Source organism: Seriola aureovittata, chromosome 22 (assembly GCF_021018895.1).
Source record: "Seriola aureovittata isolate HTS-2021-v1 ecotype China chromosome 22, ASM2101889v1, whole genome shotgun sequence".
NCBI classification, from domain to species: domain Eukaryota; kingdom Metazoa; phylum Chordata; class Actinopteri; order Carangiformes; family Carangidae; genus Seriola; species Seriola aureovittata.
In genome coordinates, this window is record NC_079385.1 from 13567173 (window position 1) to 13588003 (window position 20831).

At 42.5% G+C, this 20831-nt stretch overlaps 1 protein-coding gene across 1 annotated transcript in view; it reads right to left on the reverse strand.

Moving 5' to 3' along the window:
- tmtc2a (transmembrane O-mannosyltransferase targeting cadherins 2a) overlaps positions 1-20831 on the reverse strand; it is a 55945-nt gene that overhangs the window by 16286 nt on the left and 18828 nt on the right. The window contains exons 2-3 of the mRNA XM_056367708.1: positions 11072-11687; positions 251-1085 (exon numbers count right to left, since the gene is read on the reverse strand). Coding sequence (XP_056223683.1) covers positions 251-1085; positions 11072-11687 — 1451 coding nt within the window. The remainder of the gene's footprint in view (positions 1-250; positions 1086-11071; positions 11688-20831) is intronic.

The window sequence follows — 20831 nt, forward strand, 5'->3', positions numbered from 1 at the left end:
AGGCAAACTGACACCCTAATATCAGCTGTACAGGAATATCTAAAAGTTTACCAAAATTAGCTAACATTAGCCACTATAAGCTAGCTACTGGTCATACCAGTCCAAGAAAGGCTGTTGCAGCAAAACCCCTGTACGTATTGAATTTAATCAATATATAAATCAATATTTATCATATTTAAATCAATGTATAATTAAACAAGAATCTGACAAAGAATTCACTCCCCATTGACACCTGGAACCCTTCTCTTACCTTTGGCAGGATTTACACTGATCCCAGACTTGTAGAGATTCTCCTCATCGCTCCAGTCCCTGTTTCTTTGAACAGTTCGGAGTCCATTCAGCAGCACTAGTCCCATACAGAGACACAACAGTAAGGCCTTGCAGCCTCTAGTCCTCAGTCTGACATATAAGGTTCTTGCACCAGCAGCAACCAGTAAACAAAAGCCTATACTGGGAATGTATAAGACCCTCTCTGCAATTACAAAACCTACATAAAAGAATAGGTTGGTGGCTGGGATGAAAGGCATTGACAGGATGCTTAATGAAAATAGCACTAGGTTTTCTGTAGGGGGCAGGGATGTCCGTGGAGGACAGTGGTGAAGTCCAGCTGACCCATTCAGGGTGGTCTTTGGCGGCCCCTGGTCTGTGTTATGGTTTGTGTCAGGAGCATGGAAACCATTCCCGTTAGTGATTGATTTCCCATTAGTAACATGGGCTTTCCCATTGGTCTCCTTGGCTTTGGAGGTGTGACCACGAAGGCCAAACAAAGCCAGAAAGATAAATCCACCATAGAAGGCAACAGTGTGAAGGTTCCTCCAGTCAGCCAAGGATCTGACCAAGGGCACGGCGTCCATGGACCAATCGAAACTGAGCTTGTCGGGGCAAAGCAGGAGCCAGGCATTGGCGGCGGGCAGGTGGAGGAACGTTAGCGTTCTCGTGAGGAAGTGTGGCGAGTCAGCTGCAGGGTTGTCAGAGTTGGAGAAGTTGGGAGGCTTGTTGCCCATCCAATAGAGACGAGCTGACAGCAGAAGCACTCCCCAGGAAGCCAGCATGCCGAGACTCAGCAAAACACTGATGTTCTTTTTCTGGAAGTGAGGAGAGAAAAAAAAAAAAAAAAAAAACCTCAGGATAACATTTCAGTCACAGCTACAGCATTTTGTCTGTGCTCCAGAGCACCTGATGTTGTTTTCATTTAGAGACCTATTTTTAATTTTCTTTTTTATCTCTGTAGACTGCAAGATATTAATACACACATTCCTTTCTTTGTGATATTGCAAATCAGTATGAGCATTTTGGGTCTGATTTATCCGCCTCCGCAAAAGAAAAAAAAGAAAACTCCCTGATTTATCATTTTGCTGCTACAGTATATAGAAAAAGAAACTAGAAATCTCTGGAATGTTTTTGATAGCTGTCTGGGGCTTAAACCGCACTCATGTACAATTATACAGTTCTCTGTAACACTGGCATACTTCTCAAAATTAAAATATACCACAGCCAGAAACAACACAGCTCTGTTTACACGAAAATAGTAAAATCTGACATGTTCAGACTGGTGAAAGACACACTGGGATTTGCACAGCTGTGCACTGTAATGGATTGTCACTTTTGGTCAGCAACAATACGACTGTTTATATCAAGAAATAATCATTTTAAATGTAATATGTCATATTGAAAGTGATGAAAGATGCATCGTTTTGAATTTTACTTTTGGTTTGCCAGTAAATTCTTAGATGTCAAGAACGTTTTATTAAGTATAACAAGGGAAAATCCCAAAGTTAAAAATCAAAGATAATAGCAGAGCAAAATCAACACATTTCCATATGGATGTGAAGTAAGGATTATTTCTTTAATTTTCCATACATAAGTAATCCTCACTCCCTTCAGTTCTGACCTAGTTGGGGTCAACTTTGAAGTAAATTTGAAGCATGAGAGGCTTTCGTCCTAAGACTTTCCTCGTTGCCTGTCAGGGTTGCAGTGAGTGTGACTTGTAATCAGCTTAGGCTTCATTGTGTTGGTATGCAGATGCTGTTTACATCTCATAAGAGCATTAATTCTGTAGCATGATCACCATTAGGTCACGCAACACCTTTCACCAAACTGTCACAAGCCACTCGGGCCCTGGCTGCAACTTAAACTGAATGGTCTCTTTATAAACTTCCAAGCTTAAATAGCAAAAGCTCAGAATTATGTTAAACTCCTAATGGCTGTATTGATAGATACTTGGAAGCAAATATAGAGAGCGTTCGGTGGGTGACTGTTTAAAAAAGAAAAAAAAAAAAAGGGAGGAAAATGTCTTTGATGCATAAATTTAATTCAGGAACTATGTGGTACTTTCCAGGGCCAAAAGTATAATTCATTTCAGTTGCTTCACCATGGCTGCGTAGATGTCTGCAAGCCTGGAAGTTGCATTACAGTTGCTAAGATGTGACAAGATTGTATGATGATTTCCTTGACCTGTTGACCTTTGTACACCGACTTGTAAAATTACATGGGAGAAAAATGGGAGGGCGTAGCTGTTGAGACCGATGACAGCGAGACATTTTTTTTTGTTAGGTTTCCTGTCCGTCAGACGCTCTGATGTCATACTTCTTCAATACCACGTTTTGATGATACTTTCTGAAATCAATTACTGCTTAAATCTGATTTAGTGGTGTGTTTTTTGCCCAGATTAAGTAAATTTGATTTCATTTTTTTTCATTTAAGACTGATTAAACTGGAATGTCACATCAGCACAGACTTAGACAGCCTGGCGAAGCCTTGACCAAAGAAAAAAAAGTGCTTGTTAATCATGTTCCTCCCAGAGTTTACCAAGTGGACTAAATACAACATAACATCATGAGTGCTGATCACAGAGATGCTGCTCACGTCCTATTTTCTGAGCCCATTTATTCTTTTCGAGCACCACTGTAATATGAACTCTATTTGAACCTGTCCCAGGGGAATTAGTGCTATGTGTGTGTCTGCATGCTTGGGTACAGTAAGTGCTGTTTATACTGTGTAGTATCATTACACAGGACAGAAGTTTACATATTGGTGGTCAAGTAGTTGTGTTATCAGTATTGGGCTTGATATAACTGATAATCACCACCAGAGCCTCTATAACTCAAAGTGTTGATCCAGCGTAGCCCTACTTCTGCTTTTATCTCTCAAGTGAGTTTACTCTACTATGGTTATAATTTAGACTCTGTATAATCCTCTTTAAATGAATTGCACAATAGGCAGATGAAATCTTTTTTAAGAGCCATACAGCGCACAAAGAACAAGCTTTCATTTGTCTCATTAATAAACTTTTGACTGCAATATTCCCTCTCTTACAATGCATGAATAAGCTCACGTGAGCACTTTGAGGAACCATAACGGAAAACAAGTTATCCATAACAGACCCTATGTTAGGATTAGAATAAGAGGTTTAGCATTGACTCGCCTGACCCTCTGGCTCCAGCTCAGTTATTGATTTCTCCAGATCTGACATGGAACAGCATGTTCCTTGAGGTGGAGGTGGGAAGTTCAGCTAGTTACAGAAAGCTACTTGTAAGTAATAAAATGGAAAAAGACCAGTTCAAGGAGCAACCCTGAGAGGTAGTGAGGAACTGAGAGTGGAAAAAAAAAATTGGATATTGATTTGTAAGCTGAAAGGTGGTACACAAAGGATAAGAGAAAGTGTCTTTTACACAAAGGGGGGATGGGTGGAGGGGGGTGCGTATTGATGGATGAGCCCATACTGTCTGTCAAGGGAGGAAACTGTCTGAGAAATCCAATTTTGCTTGGTATCAGAGGATAAGCCAATTCCAGCAAGAGAGTCATTTGTGGTATTTAGGTGAATGAGTTTCATTTTACCCCTCGCTGCCTTGTCTATTTCTAAATCGTTCCTTAATTGACTTCCCGATCAATCACACAAAAACACAAACACACACACACACACACACACACACACACACACACACACAAACACTTCAAACTGCAGAGCCTAGGCTGGTTCAGCTTTTCAAAGATGTATGACCATGAATTCACAAACTCAGCAGTAGTTTCCCAGCCAACCTAACATAAGCTTTTTTTTTTTTAATAAGCTTGTTTTTAGAGGCAACAGGTTGCAGGTTGGTCATTTGAAGCAGCCATGAAATGGAAAGATTTCTGTAAGAGTGGAAACCAATACTGCTGAAGTCTGGTGTGACCTTTCCTCTCCACTCAGTAGAGTCTTCTGTGGTCCGTTGAAAATAGGTCTTCAATGATCCAGCATTACTCTTTTATTCCCTACTCAACTGCAGCCTCTAATTGCTCCAAAAGGTCCTTCAACTTCTCTACTTAGCTGTTGATTTATTGATTTTCCAAACAATTCCAGCTTCCATTGTGATTCTACAGTAAAAGGAATATTGGCAGGGTGCTATCCTGACTAATACAACTATTAATATTAGCTATTTTGTGCTTTTGTGGCGATTCAAAACTGTATTAATCTCCAACTGTTCATACATTTTGTACAGAAAAGTGACTCAATATCCAAAAATGAAAAATAAAAAGCTACCTCAGGATCTATGAATCTGCTCTGGGAATTCAGTTTGGAAAACAGCTAAACTTTGACAAAATACCGGACACTGCTTAGACCTTTCCAATGGCGTGTACTGGCGGGAGGAGCACAGGTGTAACTAATCACAGTAACGACGGCTCTGCCACTACGCCAGCATGCACAGCAGCCAGGGCAGAGCTAATCAAGGTTATGAGTTACACCTGCGTTTGACAAGCCACGCTGCAAAGAGAAAATATGCTCTGCTTCCTCGTGTAAGTGAAAAGAAAAGAAAATTATTTTCCTTATTTCTTCGCTTCAACCACAGAACTTCAATTGAGAAATATTTCTAGTATTTTTCAGGCATTTGTGGACGCTCTGAGACTGAGGGCCATGCTAAGGAAAAATTCGAGTAGGTACCTATGTTGTGAGCAACAATGGCTAATACAGGGAGCTCTACCTTCTGTGCTCACTTTCAGACAGGTGTTTGAAATGATTTAAATTTTATGTGGAAACCTTTATGAGGCTCACTCTGCTTTCTATGACACTTTATTTTATTGTTGATTTTACTTTGTGTGAATGCGCAAACTTAGTGTGAACCATAAGCTGCATCCCAAATCCATAGATAATAATTCTATACAGTATGTACTGCATACTAATAATAAAAAAATACTAAAACACTTAATACTAATAGAAAAAGACATAATATGTGCAGATTTCCTTTGAAGTAAATAGTCCTGGATTTCAATGTCGCATCATATTTACAAACAAGTTTAACAGTGGGAAAAATGAAGAATGCGCCACTGAAACACAAAACGGCAGAGATGAGAGATTTCACCATTTTCAGCTTGACTGGTGTCTGACTTAAATTCCTGGGAACTAGTTCCAGCTATGATTGATTGACCTTCATGAAATCACTGTGTATCCATGGAGGATGGCTGGCATAATCCCCAGCCAGCTGTCAAACGTAACATCCCGTTCGCTCCAAGCCTTTGAACCTAACTCTCTTCCACATATCTCCTCCACTTTGGATCCTCATTTGGAAATTCAGTGTCAATTTCTGTGGCTTTCCCTCAACTACTTCTTATTCTCTTTTTAGTTTATTATCCACTTTCTTTCTCGAATTAACCCCTCTCTTATTCTCCCCATCTCTCTCTTTCCACACATAAACATACAATCTTAAGCTCCCAAGCCTTCATCTTTTAACCGTGCTATTCATCATTAGCTCGTATTTTATTAATCCCAGAAGTGTGTGGTCTGCCTGTTGACACTGTAGCATGCAGAGTGTTTAAAACATGTCTGAAGAAACAGCGGGACATGGCTGACTTCATGTGTGCACTGTTTAAAGCTGCTGTGGACTGACGCAAGACAGCAGGGGAACAATCTTCCGGACTTTCCTTGTTAAAGTCATGTCCAATTTAAACTGCTCATAACTCTTTCCAACATACGAGGCTGATCATGCATGGGATTTTTTTCGACTACTTGTTTGAGAAATTTAAATTAAAATCTTATTCGCCAAAAAAACATGATGGTGATTGATTATAGATGTCTTGGAGAGAAGCTCCAAAATAAAACTTCAACTGCCAACTATTCTTTCAGTTAAAGTTGCACTGGGAGCCACATCAGCCTACTGTGGGGTAATTCTTTCTCATTGACATGTGTATGGAAAGGTCTTTCAGCGTTTGGACACTGTGTTTGCACAACACACATCCAGCAGTGCTCATATTTGATGCATTACCAGTGACATGCTAAACTGTGATGAAAGGTACAATGAGGCATGCAAGCAGTTCTTTTTCCAGCTTTCTAATGTGCTCTCGATTCTGCTGACTTGGCGCAACTCACCCAAGCCATCAGACAGCAGCATGGCCGGCACTAACTTTGATAGACTGACCTAATTACCCCATAGTTCTGCCAATGAAAGCCCTGCTGCTGCAGGCACAGAGACTTGTAATGAGATGGGTCACAGGTTGAAGCCTTGCATGCTGGACAGCTGATCAAAGCAGCGGAGCTGTCTGCGTTTTAATGTGACATTTTAAGAGCATCCTGTTGGAGTAATGTAGGGACATCAGAATTAGAGGGGGTTTAGTGGAACATGAGGATCCTTAATGCTCTTGGTGAGATGTTGTGCATCTGATTTAGCTTAGCTAACCCAAGTTTTGGTTACTTGAAAGATTCCATCAATTTTTTATCATATTGAACTATGAACAGCTTCAATGCCTGCTCCAAGTACAGAAACACAATGGGCCTCATGCAAGAACCAGCGGTACTAACAGATTTAATTAGCACATTCAAGTGATTCAAGGCCCTGTTTACACTCACTCACCTGCTGCCTCACTCACATAGATCATTCAATAGACAATCAACAGACAAACAGCCTGGCACACCTTCTCTACGATCGCATGTGTTTAAATTGCAGGAGCATTTAGTCACGGAGTTACTCTCTGGAGGAGTAAATACAAGAATCTTGGAGAAAACAGATGCATTTACACCTTTTCAACAACTGGCTAGAATGCAAGCAGTCAGATTTCAATCTATCTCTAAGACTTCCTGGAACCATTTACACTTGGCTATGTTACACAGGTGACAACGTGTAAACAGGGAGCTTGTTGCATTCACCAGCTTTGCTTGGGCAAAACGTTTATTGGTACCTAGCTTCAATATTACTGTGGTACATTTCTGGTTCACTAACACCACCTCTGGCACTGCTAAATTTGTTATGTTTTTGTCTGTTGGTGTTCGACAGCAGGACTCTAATCTCTGCAGTTCTGTTTTACACTCTGCTGACATTTTTGTGAATGAAACTTCCCACAAATTGGCTAAAATCAGGCAGCCTTACTTTGGGTGTTGTGGACTATGCTAATGATCAAATCTTACACACTTTTTGGTGACTTATTATTATGACAAAATCTCACAGCGAAAAGTAGGTGGTTTAAGATAAGAATACACGTTTTTTTCGCACGAGGCCCAATGTTTTGATGTGTCAGACAGAATGAAGACACGTCTTTCTGGCTGGCCAACATGCACATGAAAACAAGCTAACTGAAGAGCATCCTGCAGAAGTTGCAACAGAGGGCATCATTTCACAGCCGACTGCTTCTGCTGCAGGATAATTGGCACAACATTCATCAAGCTGTCAGCTGGTTACCCTGAACTTAATCTGCGTGCCTGCAGCGCTCATTGAGACAAACGATGACGAGGAGTCTGTAACACTTTAATTGCAAACTGGTAAGGACACTATCAAATCCCTCCATTGTCCGTGTGCCTCCGGTAGAACTGTCATCTTTCATTTGGCTCCAGGTTCACACAATGAAGTGACAAAAATCCAAAAGGTGTGGATGATGGAGGATTAGGAGGAGTGATCTAATCCAGTCTAGTTTTTCTTTGAGGAAGTATATTTAAATTTCACACCTTTGATTAAAAGCTTTTCATGCAGGACTTCTGAAAGTTATCATCACTGACATCTCTGTTTTCCAATCAAGTAAATGCTTAAAATCCCAGCGCTCCATTGAAACAAAGGCCTTCTAATGAAATCAATCTTGCCCGCCAAGGTTTCACGGTTTACCTCAGGCAACGCAGAGATCTTTGACTTTTCCTCATGCAAGCTATTTCCCTGGGCCCTGTCTAAAGCCTGGAGCCTCATTCATCAAGCAATTTGTTTTTGCCTCTGACTAAAAGTGAAAAGAACAAAGACATTATGCTCTTATGATCCTGGCGTATAAGACTCATTTTGCTTTCTCAATAGACTGCAGCGCTAACACCACACCTTCCTTTGTCTCCATCTATCACTTTCTAACCCCCCCACCGTCCTACCTTGTCTCATTTGAAATCTCATCTCGGTCTGATTAGGGCGTTAATAGGATGAGAAATGGAGTGCTGGTCGAAGCGCAGCTGTCCCCCTGCTACACCGGAGCCAATTTGCATTTCCTTATTGTTTGTGGCTTGCTGTGCGGCAGCGGTCAGGTTATGTGATGTGGAGGATTTTTCATTCTTTTGCTTCATCTTCGAATAAATGGAAAATTTTGGATAGAAAAAAAATTCACATGTTGCATTGTTCTCTACCATGAATGTTTGCAATCTCTCCACCGGCTATCCAATTCAATAGCAACTGATAGTGCCTCAGTGGCAGAGTGTGATACAGGAGAAGACAAGTGGTCCAAGGGCTTTCAGGGCGCAGTGGGTGAGAAAGACCAAGAGCAGATAAAGGAAAGGAAGTGAGAGCATAGTTTCCCTCTCTCTCACTTATTCTTTCTAGATATCCTTCTCCCTTTTGTGTTCCCATGCGTCCCGAGACGTCTGGCTCATAATCGAGGAAATGATTGCCCTCATGGCTGGCCCCGGCACATAACGAGCTCCCTGCCAAGATAACCGTGACCGGGGCAACAGAGGAGGGCATTGCCAGAGTGATAAACGAGCCAGATGTGTTGGTGGTGGCGGGAGGTGCTGGGGCTGGGGGTGGGGTTGGCACCAGGCTGGCACAGAGATTCTGGACAGGGCTATTGTGTCTGAGCAGAGAGGTGGAGGCTGCTGATCATATCCCTGCTCTACTGCGTAATAAATACACAGGCAAGTGTGATTTTTCATAAGGGCTTCTGACAAGCGCTGAGGGTGATGAAATCTTTCAGACTGTAATGCAACAGACGGGAGCACGTAGTGCTCCATGTCTTTCAGGTTGTGGTTTCATTTCCAAGGTTCTGTCTTTACTTAGTTTGTGTTTACAGAGGCTGACACAATCATGGGAACCTGTGATAATACAATCCCATCATCCCTATTAAGAGTTAGTAAGAGTTTTAGTTAATTTGATTTTTTTTATCTTTTTCATGATTTTTTGTTGATAATGTGGAGCCTAACGTAAACTGACAAAACTTTACTTTTCACTTATCTAGAAACCAAAGACCTTTATTTGGTACTCTCCATACGTACTACAGTGATTTAAGAAAGTACATTTTTTCATGAAGTATCGAAAGTATTTTGATGTGTTCAAGTTTTAAGTGTGTCTTTCTTATCTCTGGTTTACAACATGTATTATACATTTGTCTGTCTCCCCATCAGAAAATGAGTTACATCCGCTTTCCTGCTGCGTAGCTACTCTAACATGATTTAGCAGCTTTACTAGACGGCAGAGTACAATTTGAAAGACAGGTGTTGTTTTGCATCTGGTAAGGTCTAGCAGTTGTGAAAGCACACACGTGTGAGTCATTCCTGCCAAGCGCAGAGAAGAAAAAACATCATAACTCCCTCTTGCTCCCCGCTCTGATCTCTCTGGGCTGCTCACTGCAAGCCCTTTAATAAGAGTAGTGGGTTATCACTCTGCCAGAAACAACTACTGGAGAAGCTGCCCCACAGGTACGGTAAAGCCTCGAACATCTGAAGGTAGAACGTGTTTTCATTTGGATGCTGACAGCACGAATATGACAGCCACACATGGACTGGAGTTTGTACACAACAGAAACTTCAACAGGACACTGGTGATGCACAATACAAGGTTATATTGCAAACAGAGGTATTCATAGATGTTTCCACAAACCACTACGAAAAGATCCTGTTGAACAGATACACGCACGCACACACACACACACATGCACACACACATACAGCCAGAGTGCCCTTGCTCCGTAAATCCAAGGGGACTTTTTATTACGCTAGTTATGCATTTTACGAGGGCCATCATGTTGGCTAAGGAGCTGTTTCTCTAATCAAATGTGGAGTGCCTGTGCAAGGCTTTCCAGTCAAATACTGATTCCCATAATCAGATGAGTCACTGCAGCAAGGTTGTCCTCCTCAAATAACTTTAGTTTGGAGGAGAAAATGGAGTCCTGCAGAGGAAGCATTAGGTGTGTGGGTGTGTGTGTGTGTGTGTGTGTGTGTGTGTGTGTGTGTGTGTGTGTGTGTGTGTGTGTGTGTGTGTGTGTGTGTGTGTGTGTGTGTGTGTGTGTGTGTGTGTGTGTGTGTGTATGTGTGTGTGTGTACATTCGTGTATGTTCGGACAGCTTACATGACAAGTGGACCAAATCATTTACCAGAGTAGGCTGTGTTATTGTTTTTCTACACATACCTTTTTGTCACCTTAAAATGAAAAAACAAGTCACCCTGAAAATATCTTTTCCTGCTCAGCGTCTGTGGCTATGAACGCACATACGTACACATAATGAGGCTGAGATCCTAATCTAGATTTCCTTGCATTAATGTGCATCTATTTACTGCTGCAAATTGAAGTTGGTTGCAGTGTTGCGAGGAAGTGGAAAACTTCCCTGTCTGCATATAGTTTCTTCCTGTTTGCAGATGACAAATGAGAACAGCTTACTTTCCATGCACCAACTGTGTGGTTTGCATGTGCAAACAGCTTTTCTAATTACACTCCTAATGAAAAGCAAACACACGCCATTTCCACACAAACAAAACCATAACACACACAAAGAAAAAAAAAAAAAAAACTTAATCCACCACACAGGAACCATTAAAAGCTGGCTGGCTGTGGTTTGCCTCTGAGGTAAGGAAGAGGAAACTGGATACGTAGAGATGCCAAAACAAGAGTCAGTGAACACACACCGGCCTCGGCAGCATGCATTCATTTACCTTTCCCAACAGGAGGAGAAGTGCTTGGCGAAATCGGAGTCTCTGGAACACGAAGAGGTCATAAATAGCCGACACCGCCAGCACCGTCACCCCCTGTTCCTTCCACAGCATGCTGGCTGCTGCACACCACAGGCATCCAAGCATCCAGCCCCAGCACCAGGTGACTGAGCCGCTTCCACATCTCCTCGTCTCGAAGGCCCCGTGCGGATCCCTACGAAGTCCACAGTGTCTCACATAACAGAGAAGAGACAGCAAGAAAAACAAAGCAGCGCCGACGTCCGCCCTCCCCACCACACCAGCCACTGCTTCGGTGTGAACCGGATGAGAAGCAAAAAGAAGACCAGCCAGCAGGCTCCACAATCCTCCACCCAGGAGCGGGCGACTGAAGGCCGTGAAGAGGGCAGTGACCAGGCCGTGCAGCACCACGTTCAGCAGGTGGTAGCCCCACGGACGCAGGCCGTGCAGGGTGTAGTTGAGGCGGAAGGAGAGGGTGCAGAGTGGACGGAAGGACTTATGGCTGCCGCTGTGGGTGAGCAGGGTGCCCCAGAAGTCGTCATACAGGATGTTGGTCCACGGAGTCTCAGGAAGAAGGTCCTGGTTGGTCTTGATGGCTCGGCTGGAAGAGCAGAAGAAATAAATTATTGTTGACCATACACATCATCAGATACAATATTTCATTATAAGAGAATGAATGGTTTCATTTCTTTGATTTTTTTTTCTTAAACATTTCTGCTGATTCACTCCATCCTTTTCATGTTAGTTTTTTTTTGTAATATTGTGTTGTGTTGACAGATTGTTGGGATGTGGTCGGGGACAAATGTAGCTGTTATTTTATAAGGGAGTTATTTGCATATTTAGTGTGTTTTTATGTTTTAAAGACTGACTTGCTGGACACTTGGGGGCTGCAGGAGAACGCTGTGAACACTGACATGTTTACACAATAAACACCTTCAAAGTCAACTCGCGTATTTACAGATCCGGGAGATACAAACCCACATTAGCATTCGTTTGAATTTGTGTTTCTGTATTGGGCAGGAAGCATCTGTTTGCTGAGGATGAAAATGATCAGGGGAACTGCACAGGCAAATGATAATTTCTCACAAATAAGTCACAATAAGCGACCCCTTTCTTATACAAGTGGTCATGTGATCGGTTGGTATTATAAAAAAAATAGATACTTTAAGTACTTTAAGTTCAATAAAGAATATATTATAAAATTGAGTATTTTACCATATGTCCACAACAAATTTATTATTTCCAAATGGCTCATCATCTTGCATCTTGACACACACATGCTGGATGTATATTACGGCCTCATATGGAATAATGTTTTCCACCCTCCTGATCATCCACTCATAAGCAAAATTTAATAGACAAATGCAATGAGCGTGCCAAATGTAATAAACAGGCCACAGAGTATATGATTGAATCCACAAACATGTGCTCTCAATCACTTACACACACACACACACACACACACACACACACACACACACACACACACACACACACACACACACACACACACACAGCATGTACATATGTCACAGGTACCCGTGCACACACAAATGGACAGGTGGCTTCACACCCCTGAGGCTGCTGTGGATTCTCATAATTAGCGGATCATTACCGGGGACACGAGCTGCATTCGTGTACACTCACTGACTGCAACAAATGAGTTCACCACAGGGATCGAGAGTGATGAATGGGATGGCAGCTACAACAACTCAGAGCCATACAAGAGAATCCCTCTACAAGACAAAGTTTAAAAAAAAAAAAGGAAAATCATATCCGAAATTTGATCAATGATAAAGCTGGAATACATATTACACTGTCAGTCAACGCTAAAAATATCTTTGCTAATATTATTCTCCTGACTCTAGGTCGCCTGTCGGAAGCCAGTGCCAGCGAGAAAACTAACAAACACGAAACAAAACAAAGCTAAAGGGAAGTGGACGCAAGGAAAAACAGTCTGCAGTGAAACCAGTGTTTCCCATACATTGTTGATATGGGGGATTCATTTTTAACACAATATATAAAGCATGTGTTTTCTCACTATTCAGACAATTTCAGATTTATTTGGGGGAAAACTCTGGGTGGGTCATAGGCTGAAGATGAAATTCATTAGCTTTAGAGATTTAAAGGCCTGAAAAAGAACAGCATGTCTCTCAGCAGCTGGATGGAAAACACTGGCCTCAGGCTTTTAAAAACTACACTCAGCTGTAGGCAATGCCCCCTAACACCAGGCTTCAGCACCGAAGTCAAACTGAAATCATCACAAATGACCTTTCAAGTCCATGTTATTTTTTTTATTGTTTAAATTTTTCAATAAGAAAATAAACAGGAGCTTGTAGTTTTCTAAATTTGTGTTTTTCATTTGTCAATGTTTGTTTCAGTGTTCTGCAATTTGATTGTCGACTGACAGTGAGACAAAGGATCTCATATCAGTTTCTGGCAGGTATCAGGCCACTCAGCACCATCAGATCTAACTCTTTGGAAGCCCGGTCATTGCAGCAGTTTATTGGCTGTGCTTAAGCCTGTAGCCTGAGGGTGGCAAACCAGTCAAATATTAATTGCTAAAAAATAAAAAAATAAAGAGCCACATTACATTATGCATAAGCTTGGAGCATGCCATCATCCGCAGCCACAAAATACAAAATTGCAATGCAAAAGCTGAATGTCAATCAAAAGGACGATTGTAAATTTTATTTTCCTGAAGCCATGCAGCCCCGTGGAAGAAAATAAGAAGACACACAAACAATGACAAAACAAAGAAAACAATGGGCTGGGTCCAGTGGTGAAAATGTGTTCTGCAGACAACAGCTCATTTTTGACCAACAAGTTCCACAACTATGGAATCACAGGAGCAACTCTCAGAAACTAAAAGTCATCAAGTCGTTGATTGTATTTGCTGTTGCAAGACTCGACCACTGCGTCTCCACAGATCTGCTGATTTATTTCTGCTTCATCAGAATAACCTAATCACCGCACTGAGTCAATACCTGGGCTTCATTTTAAATGCTGCAATTAATGAAGTCAGTTACAAGTGCAGTTTAAACAAAACAACTGTAACAAACTGGATGAAGAATTGTTAATAAACTTTCATTTGTGGGCTTCACAGCCGCATTAACAGAAGATGATAGTAACTTGATGCAATGAGATGTATCACGGGCTTTGTAAAGATGACACTAATGAGTACATTCATGCTGACTCCAGCACCGGGGCAAACAAAGAAAAATCTTCTTTTAAATCACAGTGAAAGTTGAATCCTCTCTCGGGTTCTGATTATCATTAGGAGCCGGTTCTGTGTTTGTGCACGTCACACCAGAGAGGGAAAAGGACAGCGACAGGGAGGCCTAGCCGAGGACTTCCTTTGTCTGGAGATTGCAACTTAGAGCTGAGTGCATAGAGCGAGGGAGAGAGACGGAGCTACAGCCTGTACAGTAATCCAGCATGCGAGGTAAAAGCAAAAGATTGACAGAGACAAAAAAATAAAAAAGGAGGAAGATTAAAAAAATAAAAAGGACAGAAAGTGGCTCATACAGGTGGAGATCTGCTGTCGAAGTGCTAATTGCTCAGTGAATTATTCCTAATTTAATTTCAATGTTTTTTCCTTCAAGCCTGCAGCCCTGTCATCGCGTGAGCAATCGTAAATTCCTCCATTTCCCAGGATTGTTCTCCATCGGAGAAAGGCAAGTGTGTGTTTCTCAGGCTCTGAAGCCAAAGTGGAACTCTCCCTTGTCGGATATTTCTAAGGACCTAGCGCATTACATCATTCAGTTTACAAACCTCTTCCTTTTTTTTTTTTACTGAGGTTCCACAGTGAGCCATTATTTATAAAAATGTTTTACGGTCCCAGCGCAGCACATGGGTATGACATGAGGGTGGGAGGACTCGGGATGCAAGAGCAATAAACACAAACTGAAATGTAATGATTATCAACATTGAGAGTTTTATTAATACTGGATTTACACTGAGTATAATGTCTTGAGAGTATGAAAGCCAGGCCAGTCTCACATTACTACACAGGCTCTGTGATTATCCTCAGAATTCACATAAAGATTTTGACCTTTTACTAAAAACATAAATCTTGTGTCGATCAAAATCTGTAACTGTGGCCTTGTTTATTTTTCCCCACTCTCCTGTCCCCACTGGCAATAACATTATCAAATCCAAAACATGGCTAGATTCACCCTGACCCAGCTCCCTCGTGTCCCTTGGCATGCGTTGGCTCTCAATACTCTCTAGTGATAAATAATTTAAATATTCAAATCAGCGCCAGCCACTCATCTCCCTCCCTGTTCCTGCCCAGCACTGGAGGATGAAAAGAATGCATTAGCCATGAGGGTTTGGGAATGGATTGAAAGTACTGGTGTGTGTGTGTGTGTGTGTGTGTGAATAAATAGTTACATGCAAGGTGTCTGTCTTTGTGTTTGCGAGTGTGTGCACATGTGTGAGAGTGTGTGACAACAGAGCCTGTGCTGATGGCTCCATTGAGGCCCGTCGCTGCAGCGGTGCAGATAGAGTGGTCTCCCGGAGTGATTGCTCTTACAGAAGGGGGTCTTTTGTATTCAGCCATCGTATATGGGGCAGGCAGGCAGGCAGGCTGCGGGGCACTCCATTCACAATCCTCAAAGTACAGGACGGGTTTGGTCTTTTCAATTTTTTTTTCTTTTTTTTTTGGGTGGGTGGGTGGGTGGGGGGGTAAAATCTGAGGGATTTCCATCAGAGGCTGAAAAGAGACATTAGCGGTTAGGAATTTCTTTCTTCTTTTTGAGGTCCATTTGTAAAAGGGTGAGGTCTTCTTTCACCTGTCCACTGCTTTTAGAGAGGAGAAAATTGGCCGTCTTTCAGTGTTTGGGTATGTGTCTTTTCAGTATGCAAATGCGGCACTCCACCGCCTCCCCAACAGTGATCTCACCACCAGTGATTTGCTTTTTCATGTGCTGTGGCCGCCTATAGAAGCACACTGGGCCTCTTTAAGGGACAGTAGGCCACACAATTCCCGCACACAATGTGATGGAAAGGATAGACTGAGATTTTCTCTACACTGTTTAAGTGAATCCAAGATGTTTTTACATTTTCAATTAATCAATGAATTGTTTAGTCTAGACAGATAGATGCAGATATTGCACTGTTGTTTGAGGTTTTTTTTGTGGTGCAACAGGAGCACAGTCATGTAGCTTCAGCCCGCCACCAACAATTAATGTTAATGAGCTCGTCAGCAGCAGTGAATCAAGCGATCATCTCTGGGATCACTCCCTGACATATTTCCCTCATCCAGCATTTTGACTGTGAGGGATGGGATCCCACATAAAAGCACTGTCTTCTCTGTCGTTCCGCTGGTTTGTAGGAGGGTGGAGCTCGGTTAGAAAAAAGCTGATGTCAAGTATATTTCCGTGCGCCAATCTGGTTTTAGCAACATCAGAATGAAAAATCTGGTGATAGTTTTGTGGTTGTTTGCTTATGTTGCCAGGCCACTGTGAGTCACATCTGCTCCAACCACACCCACACAGTGCTGATAAACAGAACGAGACGAATTCTGAGTGTTGAAGCCCTTAATCAATAACAACTGGGGAGGCCATTTTTCAAAACTTCAACTTTGATTGTTACTGATTTAGACATAGAATATTTGTTATATATTAAAAAACAAGTTGATTTGAAACTCTCAGTGGCTTCTCAGGGGCTTTAAATCTGAAAACAAGAGTAAAGACACAGTCACAAAAAGATTATGTGACCATACTTCTTCTAGTGCAATTCCTATCCACACACAAGCAAATCTATCTACACATATTAATAACTACCAATGTAGGTCTAAAACGATCCCTAACCAATATAGAAAGCTAAAACAAACAACAACAAAAAAACATGTATTTGTTATTTCAAATTACAATATCAGGAAACCATGACACTTCTAGAAGACATCCCGTTTGCAGATTCTGTCCATTAATGCTCCTAAATACAACAACAACATCATGATTTTATTTTCCTAATAAATGTAAGTTCTCAATTAGATGGAATTATAGGCCACTCAAGTGTATCCATGTTTGAAATGTACACATCACTTTATGGACATTAGTGCAAAACATCACTGCACTCGTTTTATAAAATCTCTCTGGCCTTTTAATCAAATGCATTAAGTTGTTTATGAAATACTCCAGCTGCAGTTTCAATCAGTCAGGCCCTGCTCATTATTCCTCTAATCAACCCTCAAGAGGCAGCGGGGCCATGGAGACATCTTAACTCTCTCTCTCTCTCTCTCTCTCTCAGCTAAAAGCTTGAATCGCCTGAGTCAGAAACTGCATCCTATAAAACGAGTTGTTTCCTTAATTGCATCCTTGAGAAGTTCAGTTTACAGACTTCAGATGACACACACAGCTCTACACTACACTCTCCAACTCTCTGTGGTCGTACTGAGTAAACCTTCCTCTAGTGGAAATGTTTTGGTGTGCACTTGAGTCTGTTTTTAAATGTCTGGACCAGCCTGTCTGTCTATGTGCACCGGCTGGTCTGCTCCACTCTAATAAACATCTGCAGTCTAAACTGCCTCACTTAACGTAATCAGCACTGGCTGAATTACAACCTTTTCTAGCAGAGTGCATCTTCTTGCTCCCTGACAGCAGTAATGAGATGGATAAGCCAATCATCATGAAAAAAGGAGCACTATTAATGGATACTGGCCTTCGCATTATTTCATGGATATCGTCACCTCTTTGTTCACTTCGCTCTGTTTCCTCTTCCGTCAGCTCGGGTTCTAGCCATCCACTTCCCCACCTCCATCCATTCTTTGATCTTAATTTCTGGCTTTTATGAAGTTCATCATTTTGTTCGTCTCCTCCACTGCTCGTTCTTCCTTTCTGCTCTCTCTCTTTACCATCTCCCTGACTAACTGCATCAGCTCCAGAAGTCTGCTTCAGCGCCACGCTCTTTAGAGTACACCTCATGTGGCCAAGATCTATTAAATTTCCATCTCCTTGCTGAGCAATCTGAGTGCTTAATTAGCATAGCACAGAGCTGTGGCAGACAGGCCTATTCACACAATGCTAATCTCTGGCTGGCGCACTGCTGAAGTAAACACACCGCTGATGCTGCTGGCTTTGTGCAGGAGTAACAGGAACGCAGATGATTAAGACTCTGTGAGAGGAAAAAGCCTCCGTGCTGAAGGGACAAAACAAATCCATATCACAGCGGCACAGAGGAAAATGTGTTGAGGTGGAGCCACAAAAGATCAATGTGATCACAGAGCTGACACCTTTTTACAAATAAGTAAAATCTTCACAAAGAAAAAACAACCAACAGCGACTGAAGACTTGAGAATAAAGGGTGTCCTGATGTGTATTACAGTTGGTTGGATGATGCAGTAGACTGGGGTCACAGTGGCAGTCAAGTTCTAACTTAAGAAACCCAAAACAATGCTGCGTACGGGTCTTTGCAACTCGCTGCACAAACAACAGAACCAGGTCTGTGGGAGGAGCTGTCTAAGGAGAAGCAGGAAGGAGGAGGAGGGGCCTGGTTGTTAAATTGTGATGGACTCTTTTCGGACATTATCTGGACCAAACAATCAATTGATTAATGAAGAGAATAATCACCACATGAATCAATAATGAAAATCATTAGCTGCTATATTAGTCCTAGACAAATAATGATCAATGTGTTTAAATGTGTTATTTGAAGTACAGCAGCAATGATTAGTTGATCAATTTTCTGTTGATTAATCAAATAATCATTGCTGCTGTGGTGGTGCGATGGAAAAAACGCCATTGTTTGGCAAACACTGATTGCAGCCTCTCCAATGCAAAGATTGAATATTTTTCTTGAATACTGGATATCTTCAAGCTGTGGATCCATCCATCTCCTCGGCAGTTTTCTGATAATTTACCAAATGATTAATCAAGAAAATAATTATTAGATTAATTGATAATGAAAGTAATTGTTAGTCACTGCCCTAACTTGAAACCATCTAAATGCGAATTCTCTCTGTTCTCCCTCGTTATTTCTGCTAAGCTATAAGACATCACCAGGGCTTCATCAGACCGTGACAACTGGCACGCACTGGGACGGTTTGCGGCCGAGAGTCAGCACCTCCTTGTCTGAGACCACGGTTCTCTGTCAGAAAATGGTGGATTGCTCCCTTCGGGTTGGGAACGAGTTGCTGCCTCAAGTGAGGGATTTTCCTAGTATCTCGGGGTCTTGTGTAAAACGCAGCGCGAGTTTGACAGGCCGATTGGTGCAGCATCAGCAGTAACGCAGGCGTCGTACCGGACTATTGTGATGAAGCGGTAGCTGAGCGGGAAGCTTTCAATTTAACAGTAGATCCATGTTCCAACCCCCGGCTATGGTCATGAGCTTTGGGATACCCGGCGAATACAAGCTGCCGAAATGAGTTTCCTTATAGATAGGGTAAGGAGCTCAGACATCCAGGAGGAGCTTGGATGCCTCCTGGGCTCCTTCCACTGGAGGTTTCCCAGACACATCCAACTGGTAGGAGGCCCCAGGGCAGATCCAGAACCTGGCGAGACTGTATATCTCATCTGGCCAGGGAACGCCTCTGGGTCCCCCAGGAGGAGCTGGAAAACGTTGCTGGGGAGAGGGACGTCTGGACTGACTTGCTTAACCTGCTGCCACCAAAACCCGACTCCCGATGGATGGAGGGAGGGACGCCAGCCACCAATTATTGACTTCACCTTCATTAAGATTCAGTCTCAGCAGCCCTCACAGTGGGATAAGGGGCAGTGTATTAGCGAGAGAGGGAGTGCATGTGTGGGTGGGTGTCAGGGTCCAGATCACCTCTGTGTTAATCCAACGATAACAGGATTAGAAAGTGATCATAGAGTGCATAGAGTTTCTGAGACATGCATGGAGGTCGGGGGTCGAAGAGTAATCAGATTTAAGGTTCAGTGCGTGTGTGTGTGTGTGCACTCATACTGCGCATGTAAAAGGACACAACATGTAATCTATACGATGCAGCATCCTAATTCCGTGTGGTGTTGCAGTTGGCAGGAAAACACTGTTCAGGGCTTTGTTCCCAGAGCACGCCACAGCTGGTTGAGGATGAAGAAAAAGAAAAAAAAGGCATATATTTCACCTCGGCGTTCACTCTAGCAGGGAGCATATTGCACTGCGCCACATGAGGCAACTGAACACGTGGAGATCTGGTCCTGTTTTCAGTCCTAGAGGTATACCTACCCATCCATCATAAAGCGAGGTTGAATAATCATGCGTAAAGCCATTACACTTGCTGGCTGGGCCTGAGTGATTCATTCATTGGCTCATTATCAGCTTCTATAATCCTGCCAGTATGTGGCCGCAGCACAATGGCAGGCAATGAGAAGATAGTGATGATGAAAGACAGAGATGTTGAAAGGCACCAGAGCTCTAGCTTTATGATTTCATATCGTCAACCTCAGCTTTACTGTAGGCTACCCGCAGACACAGACCACTGATATCATATTTCCTTTTTTTATCAAGTCCTTGTATCTGTTTAGTTTGTGTATCTGTAATAGGCTGAAAGGCCAGGAAGTGAGCATTAAGGGTGTGTTCAAACATCATACGTCAACGACACCACTGGCAGAACAATACCCCCAACCACAAGTGGCACTGCTACTTTCCCACACTCCATCCCACGCCAAACTGGCAGGAATAAGGGAGGAGAGGAAAAATGCATAAATGTCCAGATAGCATTCATAAAGCCCTGTCATACTGCCAGTGGACTGGCTGTGAAAGATTTATGCTCAGCCGTGCTCTTCCCGTTCCTGGTGTG